A 23,821-nucleotide genomic window follows, 5' to 3' on the forward strand; every position below is an offset into this window, starting at 1 on the left:
TGTGTGTGTGTGTGTGTGTGTGTGTGTGTGTGTGTGTGTGTGTGTGTGTGTGTGCGTGTGCGTGTGTGCGCGTGCATGTATGCGTGCCTTACTTTTCCCAGTTGCTTCAGAAAGATGAGGTGTCTCTCCTCAAACTGAGCAGGCTCCTGGCTCTCAAAGGCCCAGGGGAAGCCGCATCCTCTGGTTCTGTTGGGCACCATGTCACTCTCCACCAGCAGCTCATAATCTGGCACACGACAACACACACACACACACACACACACACACACACACACACACACACACACACACACACACACACACACACACACACACACACACACACACACACACACACATAAGCACTTATGTAAGCACCAGCATCCATATTCTGGGGGGGACATTGGCCAAAAATAGCAGATCTACAAGCTCACAACGTGTCGCATTGTGAGCTTGTAGAGCAGCTATTTTTGGTGAAGAGATTTGGTCTACAAAAAAAACGGCTTGTTAAACTGTAAAATCTTCAAACGTAAATGTGTGTGTGTGTGTGTGTGTGTGTGTGTGTGTGTGTGTGTGTGTGTGTGTGTGTGTGTGTGTGTGTGTGTGTGTGTGTGCGTGTGCGTGTGCGCGTGCGCGTGCGCGTGCGCGTGTGTGTGTGTGTGTGTGTGTACCTGGTGTGAAGAGGCTGTTGAGGTCTCTGATAATGGCCCTGAAGGAGGGTCTCTGTGAGGGCTCATAGTCCATGCAGCTGTTTATCAGGTTGGCCAGCTCTGTCCATTTAGGAGCAGGCAGCTGGTGTCTGTCAACATAGAACAGCTTCTTCTACAGACACACAGACACAAAACAAACTATTGTTACTATTACCAACACAAAATACATTAAACATAATGGGAGATGATCTAATATGGGGCAGAATTAACCTTGTTTTTGATTTTTCATAAGCCATTCCCAAGTTCACAAAAGCATATTGTCGCTGTGGAAACGTTGTACATCCAAAATGTGTTACTTTTCGGGAAATGGAAAAACCTTCTATTGATCCAATGTAGTTATAATTTAGTCACAAGCTTGTTAATACTTTTAATTGGTTAAATGTTTAAAAAATAGACTTAGATAGACATTTTCTCCTCTTCCTCACCTTAGAGGAGTCTAAGGTGCTGAGGGGTTTGTCTCCCCCACTGCAGATCTCCCAAAGCGTGGTCCCAAAGCTCCACTTATCAGTGGCCAGACTCATGTTGTGAGGGTCTTCGATGCACTCAGGGGGCACCCATGGTATACGTTCCACCAATACTGAACCGAGGGGAGAAAGAGAAAGGGAAGACGGGGATAGAATGAGAGAGAGAGTCGGACAGAGGGAAGAGTGGAGGTATGGGCAGGAAGATCGTATTAGGTTGATGAAAACAATCATTTGTTTTTGAAACACTCAGACGGAACTCATTTTATAAAGTCATTGCTCAGCTATAGAAGACACTTTCATGCCTCACCATCTTTGGGTAGTACAGTAACGCTGATGCCAGGATCGCTGAGTTTGATGAAGGGCGGGCTGCCTGTCTTCCGGTCCTCCTCTCGGATCAGCAGAACATTTTTGGCACAAACGTTTCCATGGATAAGGCTCTTGTCCTCCTGTTTACACGTGTACACATTATGTAGCGGGGGCAAAAATGGAAACCGCAATGGAAAATCTGGTTAAAGCTTGCAAGATTTCTGTGTAACATCTGTTACATACTGTTGATACCCTCTCATTGGATTAATTGTATTTTTTTTATTTCTGTCTTTTTAACTGTGATAGACAGGTCAAATATGAAGATTAAAAAAAAGAAAAAACACTTAACCCCCAAAAGATCTTCTCTTAAGGCATATCCCTGGCATATCTTTTCAAATGGGGGCCGTGGGCTAATATGTATCAATTTGGGGGTCCTTGACATGAAAATGTTTGAGAACCACTGATATGATTTAAGAGACAGATCTTACATTGTAGGAGCTAATTAATGTCCAGTGTGTGTAGGTTATTTTACGTTGGCAGTCTTACCAGGTAGTGCATTGCCCAGGCAAGCTGCTTGGCCACCTCGAGTTTCCAAGTGATGTTGACACAACTCTTGTTTTTTTTCAGGTACGTGTCCAGGGAGCCAAATTTACCATACTCCTGTACCATCATGTCTAACAAGGATAAGGAGACGTTTCACTTATAATGATTCTACAGTACGTTCATATACAACATAACATGCAATATACTGCACATTACAATGTACATTATAGATTGTAGAGGCTGGAATAACAGCAGAAGTAGATAAATAATACAATATTTATATTTATTAATAATATTAATAAATATATAAATGTACACATTTAGTAAAACATTAATTAATTTGATAATTTATAATTAATACATTAATAAATTGTATTATTATTAAATGTGTTGATTGATACAGAGGGTAATAGAATATAAATTCCACAGGCTTGAGTAATGCAAGAGACTTCAAGGCGAAAGTGAAAGTACTACTCTACAAAAGGTTCCCTTAAAACAATGCACTTTAGCTCGGTTATATTTCTTCTCACTACAGCCATGTACTGAACGGTAACTACTGTAGCATGCTGTGTGTCTGGGAAGGTAGAGTGATCCCCATTGAGTCACAGAATTCTGGGTTTGACACCAGCAACTCAGCACAGGGTTTCCCCCAGAGACCAGTTAAGTCTCGGGGGAAACCGAGATTGAATTGGTCAGCGCTGAGATTGAATATCAGTAAAATATACCACAATTACAGTAGTAGTGTTTTCTATCATGTACAGCACGTGAAACCACCCCATCACGCTCACTATACCCTCACAGGAAAGCATGCACTAGAGCTGAACGATCATATCGTTATCTAGATATGAACATGCAAGATATTAACATCACAAAAGGGAAAGGATGTGATGCCCCCCCACTTGCTCTGCATGAACAGCTAAAGCCAGCCAATCACGAACATCCCTTCACGCTCTGAGTGGTTAATAGCTGGTTTCAAGTTCAGCTCATCAACTGGGCGTGTGTGTGAGACACTACTGTGACAGATTCAAAGAATCTTTCTGCATTATTGTGCTTCTAATGTTTGGTGTTGGAAATACAGTAGATCATAATGAGATCATAATATCACTGGTATATTTTTTGTTTGTTGTCTTATTTTCTGTGAGGCACTTCATTGCATTATACAACTAAGTTGCTAAATGTATTAAAAGTGCAACTAATGAATGATTAATTCCAGTGTGCGTCAGCATGTACTTACTCTCCTCGCCGCAGACACAAACACCACAGTTCAGGAGCAGATGCCTATGGGAGAGCTGGCTCATCATACTGGCTGCTTCAAAGAAGGACTGTTTGAAGATAAGGAAGGGGAAAGAAGCAAATAAAGCCTGATTTATATTTTGTAGTTGAAAATCTGGTATTGTCTGTCAGCAATATGGTTGTATGACGAAGTGTTAGTTTGACTTAAGACAGGACATCAGCCATACAAAACAAATAATTAGGGACCCTTTTCTTAACTCGTCTCACCTCAACTCATCCATCATGTCACTTCTGACACGGAATGAAATGGAAATTGAGCAATCGATTGAATCGCAGCCCACTTATTCACTCAATCAATCAATGTAGCAGGGGCAATACAAAGAAATGGAAACCCCAATGGAAAATTCAAACATTCATGTAGCCTATCCCACCTCAGAGTAGTTACGATGAGCCTTGTCCAGGATTTTCACAATGACGTCCATGTGGTGGACCTCTCCATAGTCTCCCAGCTCCTGCCGTACTCCACGGAATATCTTGGTGAACGTGCCCTGGCCAAGACTCTCATTCTACAAGAAACAAACAAGAAATGATTGTCATCCTCTCTTTAAGACTGTCATTCTAGTAAACGGTAAACAGCACTTTGGCCTCATGTAGAAAATAACTTAATTAAACATCTTTTAAAACAAGACATAGAGTATAATAACACTTCGCTCCCATCTTTAGCTGTTGGTAGTAAGTAAAGTATGTGCAGTTTGTGAACAAAGCCTCATAAATCACAATGTGGTGGTAAGCAAAGCAAAGCAAAGTTTGTTGTTTACCCAGGGTGTCGGACTAAGTACGAAACTTGTTTCCAGCCGGACCCTGCATGGAAGCCTTGCTCAAGGGCTATTCAGCGGTGATTCATGATTGATGTGATGAATTGGGGAATCGAACTAGGGACCTTCCGGTATCAAGGCCGCCCCTCTAACCACTAGGCCACCGCTGCCACTACCACTGGTGATGGTGAAGCTGCACTATGCAGGCTGGCTGTTGACGGTGTGCGCCTCATTTGAATGAAAGGAAATAGCCATCTTCATACATACTAAAATAACAAAATTGCTTCACAAGAACATGTGTGGTGATCTAAGACATTCATAGAAGAAGAAAAAAAAGTTTGACATGCATAGAATTGCAACTGTCTTACTGTTCACACTTTTTAGTTTTTAGAGTTTTTACACTCTCGTTCTAAATAGATCACTTTATTCAGATAAAGGTGTAAACCAAATGTTATTTTTGCACAGGAAGATAAAATTGTGAAAAATGTGTCAACAAAACAAAATGGCCTTCGAGGAGTCTATGAAAACATCAATAGAGTTCCTCATCCTACAAAAATAATTCTGTACAAAATGTAAGGGACAACAGCAACCTTCCACTTAACTTTTAAAGCCTAGACTGAAGTCTACAGACAGAGGGACTCGAGGGAGAACCTGTTCTTGTTTCAAACCCCAGTGATGAGAAACGAACTGAATGAACTGATACTGCACACTCCAGATCCCAGTATTGAAGATGAATAAGAGAGTTAAGCCCATAAGGGGCCTGTGTGTGTGTGCGTGTGCGCGTGTACTGTGCATGTGTGTGTGTGTGTGTGCGTGTGCGTGTGCGTGTGTGTACAGCCACTGTCATCCAAGCCAGACCAATACATCTTCATCCATGAGGCTCCTGCTAAACCTCCACCCCAGGGCCTCCAGCACCTCCAGGAGGGGCGAGATCCCAAAGTGGCGGTGGCGGGCGCCGCGGCGGTTGTGGCGGACGCCGCGAGCGCCGCGCCGGTTGTGGCGGACGCCGCGAGCGCCGCGGCGGTTGTGGCGGACGCCGCGAGCACCGCGCCGGTTGTGGCGGACGCCACAACTGCCGTGACAACCGCCCAAAGCGCCGCGAGCGCCACGTAGGGTCCGCCATCCGGGCGCCGCGGCGGTTGTGGCGGACGCCGCGAGCGCCGCGCCGGTTGTGGCGGACGCCGCGAGCGCCGCGGCGGTTGTGGCGGACGCCGCGAGCGCCGCGCCGGTCAACCGCCGCAACCGCCGTGACAACCGCCCAAAGCGCCGCGAGCGCCACGTAGGGTCAGCCATCCGATCCATCGACCATATCTGCGCTCTTCTGGCGCAGCCCCCCCCCCCCCCCCCCCCACCTGTCCCCCCCCCCCCCCCCCCCACCTGCGTGCCCCCCCCCCCGCCCCGGGACCCCCCCCCGGGACGCCCCCCCGCCCAAGGGGTGGATAGTAATAATTGTATATTTTGTGCATTTGATCCAGAGCAGTTGAGATTTGATTCGGCCATATCTTTCTGAATTTAACTTGTATTTTTATAATTGTATTTTTTATATGATCTGTAAAGTTTATATTTTCATTTGCTACCAGGCATGAATTTATTATAATTTATTATGTTTTTCCTTATTTTCTTTCTTTATTTACACGTGCGTAATAAACGAAAATGTTGAGATTTCATCCGCCCAGATCTTTCTGAATTTTTCTTGAATTATTATAATTTTAATGTTTATATGATCCGTAAATTTTATATTTTCATGTGGTATCAGGCATGAATTTATTTTAATTTATTTTATTATTTTATTTCATTTATTTACATGTGCCCGTCCGTCCGTCCGTCCGTCCGTCCGTCCGTCCGTCCGACAGACAGACAGACAGACAGACAGACAGACAGACAGACAGACAGACAGACAGACAGACAGATATATAGATCTGTCTGTCTTCTTATTGACGTAACCATGGTAAATATAATTAGCTTGCATAATGTTAATAGCCTAATATAATAATATAGCCTATCATAATTATGTTTGGTTATAACCGTGTAGCCTACAGTATAATATATTTATATTATCTATCTATCTATCTATCTATCTATCTATCTATCTATCTATCTATCTATCTATCTATCGTGCTGCAGAGCTTGTTGATCGGCTGGCTGTCTGTCTGTTGCATTTAACCAGTGAAATGAATGAGGATGCGATGAGTTGTGAGTTTATAGATCAGTTATTTTCTGACCGACACACCAGGTTCATTGACCAATGACCCAAGCTTAATTTATGCACGTAACATAATATACAGACAGACAGACAGACAGACAGACAGACAGACAGACAGACAGACAGACAGACAGACAGACAGACAGACAGACTGTTTCTGTCTGTCTGCCTGGAGAATAAGTGTGCTTATATTATTAAGTTCTGCAAGCACTTAAGTTGCTCTAACATATATGTTGCAAGGTCTATTAACAATAATAATAATAATAATAATAATAATACTGCCACCGGTGATAAAAACACAATGTATTGACACAAGGAATTAACAGTCAGTCACACTTTTGTGGATTAGGCTACAGTAAAATTGTAATGACACATTTCAAGGTGAACTCTGCAGCCGCACCGAGACCCTCCAAGCCATCGGAGAGAACCCCTGCTCGTAAAGCAAATATATAAGAGATTAATTTACACTTTGCATTTGTATATATCGCTTTCTATGAGGACATTATCTGAATATGACTTATGACCGATAAGAGCTATAGAGCTAGCTTAAGAGAGCAAAGAGCTGAGTCCAATAGTTAGATGTGTGTGTAATTGCGCGCATGTAAATAAATGAAATAAAATAATAAAATAAATTAAAATAAATTCATGCCTGATACCACATGAAAATATAAAATTTACGGATCATATAAACATTAAAATTATAATAATTCAAGTAAAATTCAGAAAGATCTGGGCGGATGAAATCTCAACATTTTCGTTTATTATGCACGTGTAAATACAAATAAAATAAGGAAAAAAATATATAATAAATTATAATAAATTCATGCCTGGTAGCAAATGAAAATATAAACTTTACGGATCATATAAACATTAAAATTATAATAATTCAAGTAAAATTCAGAAAGATCTGGGCGGATGAAATCTCAAATGCTTCGTTTATTACGCACGTGTAAATAAAGAAAGAAAATAAGGAAAAACATATATAATAAATTATAATAAATTCATGCCTGGTAGCAAATGAAAATATAAACTTTACAGATCATATAAAAAATACAATTATAAAAATACAAGTTAAATTCAGAAAGATATGGCCGAATGAAATCTCAACTGCTCTGGATCAAATGCGCAAAATATACAATTATTACTATCCACCCCTTGGGCGGGGGGGCGTCCCGGGGGGGGGTCCCGGGGGGGGGGGGCGGGGGGGGGGGGGGTGGGGGGGGGGGGCTGCGCCAGAAGAGCGCAGATATGGTCGATGGATCGGATGGCGGACCCTACGTGGCGCTCGCGGCGCTTTGGGCGGTTGTCACGGCGGTTGTGGCGTCCGCAACCGCCGTGGCGCTCGCGGCGTCCACCACAACCGCCGTGGCGCTCGCGGCATCCGCCACAACCGCCGCGGCGCTCGCGGCGTCCGCCACAACCGCCGCGGCGCACGCGGCGTCCGCCACAACCGCCGCGGCGCACGCCACCGCCACATTAGGATCTCGCTGTCTCTCAGCACCCCAGTGCCCATATCTGGCTCCCTCCTATCAGAAATGATGTCTGTGACTCAGCCAGCTATATTCTACCTGACCCAGTGGCTCTGATTGGCTTAACATTTGGTCCACAGCCAAATATACATATTCATTTGGGGGTCCATGACATCTGATTTATAGGTATGTGATAAATAAGAGCATTAATGTGAAATTTGCGATGTTGCTCTTTGGTAGAACCTTGGGTTGTAATCTGAGTATGATATAATTCCTATTCCCATGTGGAGAATCATCTTTATCTGTTGCTTTTGTGCTCGAGAAACCATCCAGCCATTCCATTTCTCAATGTTTGGGTAAATGGTGACAGGTGACATGACAACATGGCATTTTTCACATCAAGAGTCAAATAGTTCATGATATACATGTCATTATGAACATCTACATTGTTTAGTTATTTTACGGCTTGTTACAGCTCTGTAATCATCAGTGACTTCACACACCCACAGACACACTGACACAGACATAGACACACTGACACAGACATAGACATATGCACTCGCATGCACGCCAAACACTAAAGATGTGAAAGTCAAAGAAGGGTATCTTACGATGACAAGGTCTTCTTTGCGGATCTTGTGAAAGACCATCTGGCTGATGTTATGTTTGTGGAGGGAAGGAGACAGGGGGACCTCGGACCCTTGGCTGTTCCGACACACTAGCAGGTTGGATTTATCTAAAGAAAGAAGAAGGAAAAGTTCAGAACCACATAATAATAATAATATTATATTCATTTGTTTTGAATATATTTGTTGTTTTTCATTTTTAAATGAATCATTTAATAATGTATTATTATTAAATTAAAAATGTAATAATGTAACGTGTGTGCTCTCGTGTTTACATAAGAGGGTAAACCTTTGGCGCTTGGTGGGCAGCATTTGGTGAACTGGAAGGTGTACCCATCAGAACGGAGCGCCTCCTTCTGGTAGCGGTGCAGAAGTTCCTTCAGTGAGCCAAAGCTCTTCTTGGCTCCACTCAGGATGTATTCTCCCGACTCCGTCTTGATGATCTGACAGTGTTTATACTCCACCATTGTCTCATACTGAAAATGGATTGTAAGCGTTATATAGGTGTATTTTGCTTGCCAATATGGACTCAATCATTATGAAATAGCCTAATTACCAATCAATTGTAGCACTGGGCTGAATAAAGAGGACACTACCGTGAATCTTATTCATTTTCATCGGGACATTTATGGTGTCTCTGTGCCAGTGCCAGTCATCTAGTAAAATAGGTAAAATGCTCTAAGTATATTTATTAGTCTTGGCTGACGCTACACTTTCTTTCAAACCCATAGCTTCTTGCTCCCTCTAGTGGTTAAATTGACACACTGAAAGAGTGAGGTGGCACAGAAGATTGTCCAGCATGTGTATGTTATACATAAAGTATATGAAAAATGTGACACTTTGAATATGGACGCATTAAAGAGACACCTGCAATTTTGACAAAATGTGTATTTCTTCTAACCAGGTGTGGGATTACATTTCCACAACCACTGATCATCACTGTCTCATCATCACCACCGCCCTTTTACCTTTTTAATTTCCTTAACTGAGTGGGGACAGGCACGTTATTTTTGTTTCATTATTCCTTATACAGTAGTATCTAAAGCTCTTAATGGTCATGCACCACCATATTTTAAAGAGGCCATCGTGCTATAAGCTTGTTCAAACACCAGTGCGCTCCCAGTACGTATGTTTATTAGTTCCTACAATATCTAACGGCTAATATCCACGGCTACCCCCCAGAAACATACACACAGACCTTACCCCGACTACAAAAGACATGAAGTATTTGTTGTAGTCCCTGGGGCTGCAGCGGAGGATGTACAGGCCTTGTTGATTGCCAGACTGACGGAGCTTAGCAATGGTGAATTCCATCCTGTTGGTGAAACAGACCAGACCTGTAGCTGCAGTCAGTCAGGTGTGTGTGTGTGTGTGTGTGTGTGTGTGTGTGTGTGTGTGTGTGTGTGTGTGTGTGTGTGTGTGTGTGTGTGTGTGTGTATGTGTGTGTGTGTGTGTGTGTGTGTGTGTGGTTCTGTGTGTGTGTGCGTGTGTGTATGTGTGCGTGTGTGTGTGTGTGTGTGTGTGTGTGTGTGTGTGTGTGTATGTGTGTGTGTGTGTGTGTGTGTGTGTGTGTGTGTGTGTGTGTGTGTGTGTGTGTGTGTGTGTGTGTGTGTGTGTGTGTGTGTGTGTCGTGCGTCGTGCGTGCGTGCGTGCGCGGCTGTGCGCACACGTTTTTTTATTGTGTGTGTGATGTGGCCTCTAATAGGTAACAGCACGTGCGTGTGTACGTGCGTGTGTACGTGCGTGCGTGCGTGCGTGCGTGCGTGCGTGCGTGCGTGCGTGCGTGCGTGCGTGCGTGTGTGCGTGCGTGCGTGCGTGCGTTGACTTACGAAATGGGTCCATGACAGTAGCTCTGGATAGCCTCCAGCAGTCTAGGGGGCGCCACCTCTTTACACAGGTAGTGCTGGGCATCAGCTACCAGTCTGTAATACCCATCAACCAATGACACGAAGGACAGAGCCTCTGACAGCGAGTGAAACTGCACTTCCTGTATGTTACAATAAGTCAGGCACTTTAACACCTGGTAGTACTGGCAGAAAATGTCTTGACATTTTGAAAACTAACTCTGTATCTTTATCAGAGAGAAACTCAAGGTATATCAGAGCAGAGAAAAGAATAGTGATTATTAAATTATTGTTAAATATAGTTAATATACTGTACTGTAAAGTAAAGAAAAAAAAAGAAGAAATATCACAACAGATATGATAAACCAAAATTCAACAAAATAAAGTAAATCAGAATAAAGAGAATAGGTCTGGATATAATGTCACAGATGATAGCAGTCTATACTCTACCAGAGTCTGGTTGTCCTGTCTGGTAAGGGTTACGATGCGACTCTCTACCGAGTTACTGGACTGTTTGATGCTGATGTCAATGACATCAGGGAAGTCACAGTAAACCTGGAGCTCCTAGAGACAATACAATACAGTACAACAGTGATTCTCGACCTTTTTCATTTCAAGGACCCCAGTTTAATATGCATTAGGATTCTTTTTTATCTCTGGGATCCCATCTACAATATAAAATCCTACTTTGAGAACCACTACTGTGTATAAGACAGCACTTCTTTTTGTCTCCGCAAGGAGACTATTGTTTTCGTTCTCGTCCTTCCGCGTGTCCACCGAGCTAACATTGGTCAAGCTTCACGTGACACGTGACAATATGTTGAAAGGGTGTGCTTTGATTGGCTAGCGAGACGCATGATGAAATAGAGCCCTATAAATAGGTGTGTCACTTCAAAACATTGTTTACATGTTTTGAAGTGACATCAGGGCCATCAGCCAAGCTAACATTGGAGCTTGGCTGATTGAACATGTTAGCCAAGCTAACATGTTCTAATCCTTAGATGTTCTAATCTAAGAATCAGAACATTTTTAGAAAACTATGGTTAAAGATAGGGTAAGTGATTTCCTTTGGTTAAAATAGCACAGGTCTGCTGGCGGAGACTTGTGCTCCGAGGAGCACATTTTCTAGTTTTTTTTTTTTTTGCTCTGGCAGACTTATCTGGTTTCCAGGTTACATACAAATACAATGTGACGGGAGTGTGGGTAGACAAACATGCAGTTGAATTGATGTCACTGCTACTTGAGATCAGTTGTCTTGTCAAGTTAAGCAGCTCCATCTATTGGTAAAGACTAGAGTCTGCAGCTAGTAGAATGGCAACACATTGTAGAACCTGATATAACAACGCAACAGGAATACAGGATTACATTGTTATACTTTGTCGCATGCTGAAAATAGAAGGGCTAGCTCACAATGTGTCACACTGCAATGCGTTGTGAACTGTGAAAGAGTATAAAGCCAGCATAAGACGTTCTGTATTTTTTTTCGTATTTATTTGTTTGCTTTATAAGTTAAATGTTCTCAAATATAAACGAATCAAATCTAACTTTTTCAAATTAAACCGAAAATGTTGCACTTTTTAACAAAATATCGGTCAAAACCAAATCAGTGGGGTCTAGGACTTTCTGATGCCTATCAGGATCGGCATTCGTCAGGTTCTAATAACACGTCCGATGACACCTCATTTCTTTGTCCTCACCTCTTCTGCTTCGTCCGCTTCCGTTCCCTTCGACCACTGTATGCCTTCGTTTCCCGTGATGATGATGGTGACGTCCCGCCCCGACAGATCCGTGACACGGAAGCGCTCGGAGCAGAGCGAGGGCAACAGCGTCTCCAGGTTCATCAGGTATTTGAGCTTCAGGCTGCGCGCCGTGGCCTGGCACTCGCTGAACTGCTGGATGAACTTCCTGAAGCGGTGGCGAATTCGCTTACGGGTCAAAATGTTCATGTTTTGGATGCAATCTCGCATTCTGCTGGGCAGGAAGGACTTGTAGCTGAACAAGAGAAAGAGAGGGAGGGGGCAGTGTATGTTTAGAAAGGAGGTAAAAGTGGAATGAAGTAAAAGAAGGACAGAAATGCATCGATATAGAAAAAGGTTGATGGAGAGAATGACATGGGAGGAGGTAAGAAGAGAGAGAGAGAGGTGGTAGGTAGAGTATAGGAACAGAGAAAAAGAAAGAAGGGAGAGATGTATAGAGGAGGGGGAGAAGTAACAGATGGGGATATAGAATCCACAAGAAAGAGCGAAAGAGAGCAAGAGGTGGATCCAGCAGTGACTTCCTACTGAGACTAGAACAGTGACTAAACATCACAATAATAGGCTATTAAAGATGGAAGTATCATACCAATTATAATATTAATATTAAAAATAATATATGGGGAGTGGTGGGGAAGGGGAGAAAAGGACCCACTATACCCCCTAGAGTATGGACACAGTGTAGTGATAGGACACCATAAGGAACCCTGGCAGAATTATCAGATTTCCTGTTCATGTTTTCAATTGACACATTATCTCTCACGCACGCACGCACGCATGCACGCACACAGACACAGACACACACACACACACACACACACACACACACACACACACACACACACACACACACACACACACACACACACACACACACACACACACACACACACACACACACACACACACTCACACACAGTTATATGAATTATCAGTGTACTAGGCTCCTCAGGACACCAGCCTACAGTATGTTCCAAAAGTATAATTGTACATGTCCATTAACGTATTTAACTGTACACTGCAGAATCCTGAGTGTTATACAGTACATGTGAGAGCTAGATGCAGGATTCTGCAGAGTATTATCCTACCTGGTGTCATTGTAGATATCCACAGGTGACTGGCTGTTCTCTTTGGCCAACCTCATCATGTCCAGCACGGCCATGCCCAGACATTCCTCCTGGACCTCGTGGCTCACTAGGATGTTCACCCTGCCATTCACAAAGTCACTACGCCACTGCAAAACAAGGAACGCCAGATTCATCATTTGTGACCAACCTGTAGGAGTCGCTAGTGCATCGCCCTCCTTCTGCACCACAGGACTGACAAAGACAATAACAAACACCAGGCAAGGGGAGTAGTTTCCCCTTTTTCCCACCAAAGCAGACCCTCCCTGAACCACTTCCCATTTTGCGAGTGAGGTTACAGTAGTAAACATTGTTCTTAACACTCAATTTGTTTCCCGCGATACTGACCAGGGCAGTGCCTGGATTTGTAAAAAATAAAGAAAAAATAAATAAGAAATTAAACCTATTATTAAATATATTAATGTAGCCTAACTGTGTGTCACGTAATAGCTGAATCGTGTTAGCTGGCCTACAACAAAAAATAAAATCATAGCTTGTGACTTTGATATGAGTTCTGTGATATCTGTCCTGACTAATCACCAAGTGCCCTGAATGATGCTATTATCATGGTTACACATTCCTGACTGAAATTTATAAAACAATACATTGTTAATCGTGGCTCTTTCTGAAGAAAGCAAATGAATAAATGACCAAATAGCCTTGAACTCTCTATTGCAGACACATCTCCCCATCTTACTGATTGTGCACATAAGGATGAAACATCCATAATATGTGATGTATGCTATTCATATTTTCAATTGGGAGTGAATAAGGAGCCTGAGAACCTGTGCCACTTCTGTGAGTCCCTTTCTACAGATTAAGATTTGGGCTATACTGATCAATGCATTTATTATTAGGCTATTTTGAGGTGGCAGTGGCTCAGGAGGTAGAGCGGACACCTGGGAATCAGAGGGGTTTTGGTTTGACCCCGGCTCCTTCCCGGCATTGTGTTTAACTGTCCTTGAGCAAGACACTGATCCCCTAACTCACCTGTAGAAACAGATAGGCCATGGTGCAATCATCAAGCACGGGGCTCTCCATGCCCTTAGACGCACCACAGCGATGGGCACAGGAAGAACTCCCACTGTTATACCAGCCAGTGAAATGGTACCTAGTGAGAAAAGAAACGACAAACACTGAATGAGTGGAGGAAAGGAAATAAGGAAAACAAAATGAAGACGAGAGTGAAAGATGTATTAAATAAAAGAGTGATGGTATTGAGTTATTTCAAGCATGTCACTTTGTACCGGACTCTGAACACCAGTCTCTCATTGGCTGACTGGTTCAGTTTAAAGATGTGATTGGGTGGGAACCACATGCTGTCGCTCTCCCTCATCAGACCAAACAGGCTGCAGTACATAGGAGAGATCCCTGGAGGAGAGAGAGTCATAATCAAATCCAAAATGACTTTATTTTTCCAGTAGGAACTTAAATGTGTCGATGGCAGCAAATATTCAGGCACACACATGTAGACAACTTAACTGTTGTATCAAATCTTAGCTATGGTTTGTAGGTATCGACATCACTGGTTATAGTCGGTTTGTGAGCTGGCCTAACAAAAGAGAGTAAATGGATTTCACATTCTTAAAAGTGAGACATTGTTGTAGCCAGTGGTAGTGGCCCTGGTCTGAAACCAGATGTTACTTAAGAGCAACAACACTAGCGCTTGAAACCCACCAGGCGCGCAAGTATAAGCGGATGGACGCTGACTTCCTTCCGCTCCATGTTAATGAATGCAGCCACTGGCTCACTCGCCAGACCTGGCTGCACATGGACGCTCCACGCGTGCATTCCCATTGAAACGCATTGACCAGACGTCCCGATATGGCCAGGTTTGGCGATAACAGTCGCACTCAAACCTCCACGCACAATAAAGCGCGTGAGCGACGCTTTTTTTTTTGGGTGGGTTTCCTGCGTGACTAAGTAGGCCATCGGTAGACAGGAAATGACATGATACAGTATAGGAAGCACACACATCAGTGTGGGCCCCTGAGCAATGGAGAAGTGTGCTCAAGCACAACAAAGAGGTCGAGGTGTGAATTTAAGCGATGGGCCTGCTGTTGATCGATGTCTGAGCACTTACTATATACTTTTAACTATATCTTGGCCTTTAAGTCAAAACAGATGATAGAAAACCATTACTCCAATTTGCATAGTGATCCTTTATTATTGGAATTTGTGGAATAGAGGAAACTACTTGCTTACTGCTTCACCCAGCAGATGGCTGTGATGAGCGCATGGGGGGAGCTGTAACTGTTAGGGCTTAAGGGTCTTGCTCAGGGACACTTCAACACATAGACGGGGCGAGCTGAGGGTCAAAAGAGCGACCACCCACTCAGCTACTGCCACCAGTAAAAGAGTTTCAGGTATCGAACTTCATGACTTGATGAAAAAAACAGGGAGAAGTGGGAACAGGGGTGAGATAGGTCGCTGCCTCTTATCTGTACCAGAAAAATATTAAGCAAGGGTGTGTGACATAGAGATAGAGCAGAGAAACAACAGTTGACAGCTTCCTGATATGAGAGCTGAGAGAGAGACCACAACTGGGGAGGAAATGACACAGACACAGCCTGTGACAGAGACACCAGCAGTACATTCACACAGGGGTAAATGTATTGAAACACTGTTGTTAGCATGTGCACATGTTTGACAAGCAAATTGTCGATGTCGGGCAAAAACCTTGTATCTCCATATTTGAACTGATTTTTTGTAAATGTATGCCCTACTTTGTCATAAAGAGTCAAAAGTGGCAAAAATAGCCGATCTACAAGTTCACCACTATTTTAGCTGTTTTTTTGTTTTTTTACATTTCGAAAGTTAAAATGTAAGTGAAAGTCTGTGGGTTTTATAAATATATTTGATTCCCCCAGGGTTCTATACTTGGTCCACTCCTTTTGACTAAACTAAAGGCAGTGCAGTGGTTCTCAAACTGGGGGACCCCCAGAGGTCCTTAAGGAGTTACGGATCTATAACTCAGAGAGTGTACAAATGGAACCGAATGGCCTCATAATAAGGGTCCATTCGGCTTCATTTGTACCCTCTGAGTTTGGATTTTATAGTGTAGATTGGGGTCCCAGAGATAGAAAATGTTATCAATTGGGAGTCCATTGCCTAATGCATAACAAACCGGCGGTCCTTGAAATGAAAACGTTTGAGAATCACTGCACTAGGGTTCATGTGGTTTACCTGAACTCGTCTGTCTGACTCACCACATGCTTTGGCTGCATCGATGCATAGCTCCTCCGCTATGTAGTCTCCAGGTGGGTATGTAAGCTTACTTCCTGTTTCGTCATCGCCACCCCCTGCCTCGCCCTTCCCCAGGTAGTAAAGGCACACAGACAGGCATGTTGCGGCCACTTCCTGTTTAGGGTCGAGGTCAAGGGTCATGTCAAGGATCAAGGATTTGGCCGCTGCTATTGAGTTAAGGACAGGCGGCGGGAGAGGCAATGTCCATTAACAGGACACAGGCCATGTGGGGCTCTGGAGAAACATCCGCCTGGCAGGAGAGAGAGGAATGAATGAGGACGAGAAAGAGAGAGAGAGGGAGGGAGAGAGACAGGGAGAGGGAGAGATTTTGACAATCCATTATATTGCATAGTCAAGCTTGCATCTGTGTTCAACAACAGGCTGCTCAAGTGGTCAGATTTGAGCGCAGAGGGGGAGCAGTTAGGGGTTAAGTGTCTTGCTGCAGGGACACCTCGACACATTGCCAGGGCCGGGAATCAAACCTGGGACATTATGTTTCCCAGGTGGCCTCTCTACGCATTCAGCTATGGCCGCACCATAAATGTAAAAAGCAAAAACAAAAAAGGATCTCTTTCTGTCTCTCCTAATGAAATCCACTTGGTCTCCTCAGTGGGTAGACCAATCGATCTGAAGATGCACATACAGTATGCATTGACCATTGGCATATGCAGGGACTGAGCAAGCTGATTTTCCCAGGCAGGGAAGGGCAAGGATGATATTTCAACTAGAAAGATTCATGCACTCATTGTAGTGCATACCGTTATCTCCATCAGGAAGTGTGCCTATGACATCAGTAGCCTACTTCATTTTTTCTCATTTCAGCAATTTAATCAAAGGTGTTTTATATTCCATTGTGAGTCAAGCACTGATATTAAAATAGAGTACAGATGTGTCCCCACATGATTTTGGGTGGGTCCCTAGATGATAGTGAAGTGACAATGTAAGGACTTTAAAGACCTTTTTGATACCTAAAAAAAAGAACAGAAACAAATAAACTACAAGCACTAGTCAAACATTGACCAAATTGTCAAATAATATATAAGAAATAGGACAAATTTGTGAAAATACCAGATCTACGACTACAAGCTCACAATGCCTCGCATTGCCAGGCTTGCAGATCGGCTATTTTCATGTGGAACCAAGTCAAACAAAATGTAATGCCTCAACTCCTACAATTCCTACAAGTGCTTATATCAAGGTGGGGGGTCCCCGGTTCAAATGTCATTATTTTGGGGGGTCGCGGCCTGAAAAGGTTGAGAACCACTGGTTTAGTGTATGGTACATTATACTGTATTTCACCAGATCCCAGATCTCTTTAAATCAAAATAAAAAAACAGCACAGTGGTTAACACACATGCTTTCTGTTACATACAGTACTTGTTTATCTGACAGTACAGTACCATCTAAAACCATTACTCTGACCAACAGGGTGTTTCTGGATTTGTGATACATGCATTGATGTAGGCCTCAGTCACCTCCTAGCGATTGTATTTAACCCATTCAATCCGGGAACGCATCTCTGTCATTTTAGATTTCTTTGGCTATTAAAAAATAGCAGATCTACAAGTTCATAGCGCGGCACCGAGTGCCATACTATGTATGAGCTTGTAGATGATGAGCTTGTAGATTTCAATGAAAAATCATGAAAATGTGTGCAAATCTTTACAAATGACTTGTAAATCCTGGATCCAGCACTTTCTGCAAGTCCTGTAAAGACGGATTTACCATCAGCTTGTCACAGGAGACTCCTGGCCTGGGTGACCAAAACAACATTCAGACTCATTGACTCTGGAAGCGTTGAAACTCCTGACTTCAAGTGCTGCCAAAAATACTTCAGTCGGACTGAATGGTGTGGCTATGGACCCATTGAGCATTACTGTAACATCACCACAGGCAACTTCTGTAAATCTAGAAGAGATTCCCCCAGAGGCCCTTTTCCAGAATGAACGAACGGGGTTGTTGTCACATTCAGTCCCATATATCCCAATCAGGGCCGTGTTTAAGCGCAGGCAATGTAGGCACATGCCTATGTCCATTGGAACATTACATAGGTCCTGATCCATGTATAGGCACTCTCAAGTGCACTGTCAATTATTATTTATCTTTTTCAGATAAAGCTTTGCATCATTTTATTGTGTTGTGTGGGGGGGCGGGGGGGGGGGGGGTCTTACATGTTGTACTGACCCCTGCTGATGCTTTATACTTTGGCTATTCAAAAAATGCAGATCTACGAGCTTGTAGATCTGCTATTTTTGAAAGATCTTGAACATTTGTGCAAATCTTTGAATATCATTTATACATTTTTAAAGCGAACATTTGTAACTCAAGTCTTTGCTTCTGGAGGTCCCTGGAACAAAATATTTTACAAAAATAATAAAAAGCCCTCGCCAGATTAGTCTGGCCCCGCTCAGTTGTGATTGGATTTCGCTGCCCCCGAAGTTGTGGGGCACCAATCAGGGGCCAGTATGCAAATATGGGGCGGGTTTATCACCAGAGGCATTTTTTTTAATCCACCCCTTGGAAATGCAGGTTCCACACAGAGATTCCAGACTAATATCTACGCAGAGATAGCCTGGCCATGCCAGGCTAGTGTGCGTGCGGTTGTTGTATCCTGTCTTGGTGTATGTTTCATGATTGCATCATTTGATCGATGGTTGGTGTTTTTTTTTTAAATCAGTAGTATTCGTGTCTGTGTCTGTCTGTCTGTCTGTCTGTCTGTCTGTCTGTCGTGTGTGTGCGTGTGTGTGTGTAATTTCTGATTTGTATATACATTTTAGCTGCTTGTACCAGTTACAATGGGTCAATTTTACGCTCTCATAATACTGTGTATAAACTGTATATTAGTATTACTAACAGTAAATCTCTTTGTTAGCGCTCAACATGCTGTCTACAATATCATTCTTCTTTAGTCTTATTTTTTCTCCCTTGCCTTAGTTTCCATTTTTCTCTCTTTCTCATCGGCACAGCAAATCATTCTGCAGTGTGGAGTTACAGGCAGCAGGGTTTTTATCTTATCTCAGTAGGACGTAGCATAATATAGCCTACAGTGCATGCAAGCATGTGCGTGCACACTCTCACGCACACAGGCCACAGGCGTAAAGATATGTATTGTACATGATGATGTACTACATTGTGAAAGGAGAAGAACACTCATATTTCTTGAGAAATTCTTGAGATAAGTTTGATCTCAGATCTCTATATTATCCCTTCACATAAACTAATACCGAAAGCACACCAGGAAACAGACAGCATTGTGTACCAAAGTGTCTCATGCAGTACAAAGGAGGGGGGTTTTACTCACCAAAATGTTACTTTATTTACTCATTTAAATGATGTCTTGCCGTTGCCTGTAAACCAGTAATGAAGGTTTCTGAACTATATGCAGTAGATTCCATCTAAAGTTATGGCTATATGGTTTTGATTGATTGGTGTTTGTATTGACAAGAATGCACATGAACATACTGTATATTTGTACATACAGTATCTGTCAAAAGGATAAAACACAAAAACGCTTGAACGCTATCAAAAGCTTACAACTGTTACAACTCAAGTAAGCAACAAATAAACTGATATATGCATGAACTCTGTCCAGACAATGACTGACAGATCAGTAGAATATGGACCCTTAGGTCTGTAACTCTGAGAGTTATGGGGTCCTTGAACTTAAAAGGTTTGAGGGCCACAGTTCTGGGGTGTACCCTCAATCAGGCAGAGCCGTGCTGCCTTCAACAGCTCACAGAAAAAAGAGGTAGAGGTACAGCACTCCCTAATTTCTGTTATGCAATGACAATGACCGAATCATTTTTAAGCTGAATATCACTTAAAACTTAACCACATTAACGTCCCTATTTTCATCATATTTCGTCATTATATAGGCAAATATATTGCGAAGTCTTTCAAAAACAGCAGATCTACAAGCTCACAACGAGTTGCAGTGCGAAGCATTGTGAACTTATAGATCGACTATTTTCGAATAGCCGAAATATAAAATGGGGCTTAAACAGCCAAATATAAAATAGGGCTTAAAGAGCGCCCAGCTCCAAGCCCAAGCCATAAAATACTGTATAGCCAGCCTAGGCAGGCTGTTTTAGTGTTATTCTCATTTATATTTGCACCATGTTGAGATGACCTAAATGTTATCATTAGTGTTTAGTATCAAGGACAAGGTCATACCACACATTTTTCACACTGCTCTGCATCATCTGCTTCAACTGAACCACAATGTTTGTGAATCAGATGTGAAAACAAAAACACACCAAGGCTTTAGTTCAGAACATCTCAATCAATGACCAGTTGAAGTCCACACACACACACACACACACACACACACACACACACACACACACACACACACACACACACACACACACACACACACACACACACACACACCACACACGCACGCACGCACGCGGTGTGTGTGTGTGTGTGTGTACCCCTGTGTTTATCATAGCAGCCAGCCTGAGAATGTTAGCCCAGCTCCATGCTTATCAGGGCCTTGGTGCTAGCTGAGGTCTGAGATATCAGCTCAAGCAGACACTGCTCTGATGCAGCGAGCTGATGTCAGCAAACCTTCCCTATTTGTTTGTTTTCCAGCTTAGCCCAGTGGTTTTCAACATGTTAGTGCCCAAGGCACATCCAAAGGGCAAGTCAAAATCTCAAGGTGTGGTCCTGGGACCCCCAGGGGTCCTTGAGGCAGTTGCTGTGGGTCCCCAGTCAGATGAAGAGTAGTTAAATTTAACTGTAATTCGTTAAATGTAATAGTATTACAATAAAGAAGTGTTCGAGTGACACTGTTATTCAATATCACCAATGAGGTTCTGTACTGGTAATTAGGATATTTAGATCATTTAATTTAATTTTAAACCAAAACATTGTTTTCTCAACGGGGCCCACATATGAATCATTTGAAATGACAGGTCCATGGCCTAATGAACGTCAATTTTGGGGACTTTGACCGTTTGAACAGCCCTGTACTAAAGAGTGAATTGCAAATGACCAATGAGCCAGTCAAGTAATGATAGGTTCAACCGGAGATTTGGTGAAATCAAACAGCCAGCTCAGATTTTGAAGAAGTACAGGGAAACCCCCCACCTCCAGAGGAATAGTGTCAACTCAAGTAATATTGTAGGTTGAAAAACAGAAGATCCGGGCACTTCAGTTAAAAGAGGAGAACGGGCTTTATCAATCAGGTCTTCATCAGGGCAATGAATGTAGAACAAACACACTCCAAAAAATATTAGGACATGTGTAAGTGAGACAGTAAATAACATGGGTGGTGTTGCAATTAATAAAATTGTCAATCTTATAGGTTTTTGGGGTCTTAGTTGAAACCAACAAATGTTATTGTCTGGAGAACATTGCAGCAATGTGGATAATGCATACATTTAAAAACACTGATTAGTCTATTGAGCCAAGATTGCTTCTTTGCAGGAGGGAGGTTATGAACAAGTTTGTCTCTTATTGTGGGAGCTCTTCTGAATGAAAACACAGGGGGTTCAGGGAACACTCTCCTATAAGGGCGGGGTCGCTTGGCCCAGGGGGAAACCGTCTGGATTCACTCTCTTGATGCTCTCACCCCTCCTGGGGTGTTTTATGTGTTTTCATTCATTCCTTTATATTTATGATTATTATGATATGACATGCTATGGCCTATTGTGATTTTGATGTATTAAAGTATAGTAATATTATTGTTTGGTACATAGATATTTCATGTTCTAAATGGTGAATTTACCTGGGAGTCATGCACTCAGGTGCAGCCTCCTAGTTGTTGATTGAGTGGTTGTTCTTGTGTAATTACGCTCTAGTAACTGCCATGCTCCCAGGTGCATATAGCAGCTTGTCAAGTGGTTAATTACTAGGCATGTTTTCAACACTATTTAATGAGAGTGTTTGTTCTGCATTAATTCCTGACCTGATGAAGACCTGATGGCATTTTAATTAAAAAAGCCTGTTCTCCTCTTTTAACTTTCTGAGTGGCGGGGGGTCTCCTGCATAGACTATTGCTATTGTACTACAAGGCTACTGCCTGTCCAGGGTGGTGTTAGTCAGCTCTCTTTCAATAGAAACACTATTTGTGTTTCTCTATTGTGTTTCTATTGTAATGTGTTGTGAGGGTGTAACTAACTACATGTAATGATCCTTTATTAAGAGCAGACCAATCAATACAGGAAACAAGAACATCACTTCTAAACCTAGACTTTTGCAGTTTCGTATCACATCCATTTGTACACTCTCAGAGTTATGGTTGTCCGTGGTCTAATGCAGGGGTTCTCAAAGTGGGGTCCGGGGACCCCCAGGGCCCTATATGCATAAGCAATTTTCAAAAAATCTTGACATTCTTTGAAAATGTTGAATATTTTTGTCATTTTTAACACCAACAATATTGTATGCATGGGTTCCTTCCTTGGCGATGCATTGTGAGCTTGTAGATCGGCTATTTACAAATGGCAGGAGTGTATATAGGGCTGAGGTGGTTAATGTTAGTATATGTTTTGTAATAATAATCCAAATCTACAAAGTAACTAAAAGTTTCAAATAATTATAGTGTAGTAAAAGTACAATATTTGCCTCTGAGATGTAGTGGGGTAGAAGTAAAGTAAAAGTACTTCACAACACAAGTGTACATAAGTACAGCACTTGAGTAAATGTACTTACTTTACAACACTGGACGGATATGGTTCACTTTGCCAGTTTGCATCGGGTGATTGACAAGAAAGTCAGCACATAAATTCCAACAAAGAACACAAAGCACCACTGTGTGTAGATTACTTACTTATACGCGTGTTCGCAGCTCCTTTCAACAGTTACCGTTAGGTATTCACTATTCCAAACCCCCTTGTCTTATTTATCTTCACGTTGGTGGTATGTCAACAAAGCCCTCCCAGCAGGCAGTGTCCATTCAGTCAGTGACAGAAGTGTACTCCATAAGCGAGGAGGATTCAGCCTTTTTGCTGCGGTCAGCGCTATCTATCGCATATTTAATGAATTTGCTTTGTATTTGACGGTTATAACGTGACGTACTGTGACAGACAGTACCAAATACACCCACCCACAGCACCTCTGTTCACTTTTCACTATCAGTCTGAGTCAACACGCGAAATGATCAGTTTGGATGAGTAAAATAAATGGGCGGAGGAGTAGACAGGGGTGTGTTCGCTCTAATAGTCAAATCGTCAGGGTTAAAGCTGCAATCCGCAAGTTCCATGCCTACCTAGCCTTGGATCATGGCTACTGTATAGATGTATTTTTATCGAGTCTGACTTTTACTTTCGTATCTACGATAGTCTTGGCTAGCACCCCCCGGTGCGTCCTGCACTTTCACCAGTAAAGCCCGCACTTCTCCGTACATGTACAACAAATATATATAAGGAGCTTACCGGGTTTGCCCTAATGTTAACACGCGCTTCGGAGTCTTTGTGCAATGTATTAGTCCGTCTTTTTTCAATAAAGAAGTGTTTTAATACCGTCTGTGTCGGATTCTGTCGGAAGTTCCTGTATTCCTC

General features: G+C 42.7%; 1 protein-coding gene across 1 annotated transcript in view; it reads right to left on the reverse strand.

Annotated features, from left to right (window-relative positions):
* The window catches only part of LOC311037542 (tyrosine-protein kinase JAK2-like), a 30,991-nt gene extending 7,619 nt beyond the window's left edge, over nucleotides 1-23,372 (reverse strand). The window contains exons 1-18 of the mRNA XM_084046747.1: nucleotides 23,092-23,372; nucleotides 16,280-16,566; nucleotides 14,318-14,441; nucleotides 14,061-14,181; nucleotides 13,035-13,180; nucleotides 11,890-12,184; nucleotides 10,643-10,756; nucleotides 10,178-10,335; nucleotides 9,552-9,663; nucleotides 8,638-8,824; nucleotides 8,334-8,458; nucleotides 3,667-3,801; nucleotides 3,237-3,324; nucleotides 2,006-2,133; nucleotides 1,461-1,599; nucleotides 1,115-1,266; nucleotides 651-801; nucleotides 93-226 (exon numbers count right to left, since the gene is read on the reverse strand). Of these exons, the coding sequence (XP_083902873.1) occupies nucleotides 93-226; nucleotides 651-801; nucleotides 1,115-1,266; nucleotides 1,461-1,599; nucleotides 2,006-2,133; nucleotides 3,237-3,324; nucleotides 3,667-3,801; nucleotides 8,334-8,458; nucleotides 8,638-8,824; nucleotides 9,552-9,663; nucleotides 10,178-10,335; nucleotides 10,643-10,756; nucleotides 11,890-12,184; nucleotides 13,035-13,180; nucleotides 14,061-14,181; nucleotides 14,318-14,441; nucleotides 16,280-16,457 (2,487 nt within the window). The 5' untranslated portion in view covers nucleotides 16,458-16,566; nucleotides 23,092-23,372. The remainder of the gene's footprint in view (nucleotides 1-92; nucleotides 227-650; nucleotides 802-1,114; nucleotides 1,267-1,460; nucleotides 1,600-2,005; nucleotides 2,134-3,236; nucleotides 3,325-3,666; nucleotides 3,802-8,333; nucleotides 8,459-8,637; nucleotides 8,825-9,551; nucleotides 9,664-10,177; nucleotides 10,336-10,642; nucleotides 10,757-11,889; nucleotides 12,185-13,034; nucleotides 13,181-14,060; nucleotides 14,182-14,317; nucleotides 14,442-16,279; nucleotides 16,567-23,091) is intronic.
* Nucleotides 23,373-23,821: the final 449 nt, after the last annotated feature.

The sequence above is a fragment of the Gymnoscopelus microlampas genome, assembly GCF_963454915.1.
Source record: "Gymnoscopelus microlampas genome assembly, chromosome: 21".
NCBI classification, from domain to species: Eukaryota; Metazoa; Chordata; class Actinopteri; order Myctophiformes; family Myctophidae; genus Gymnoscopelus; species Gymnoscopelus microlampas.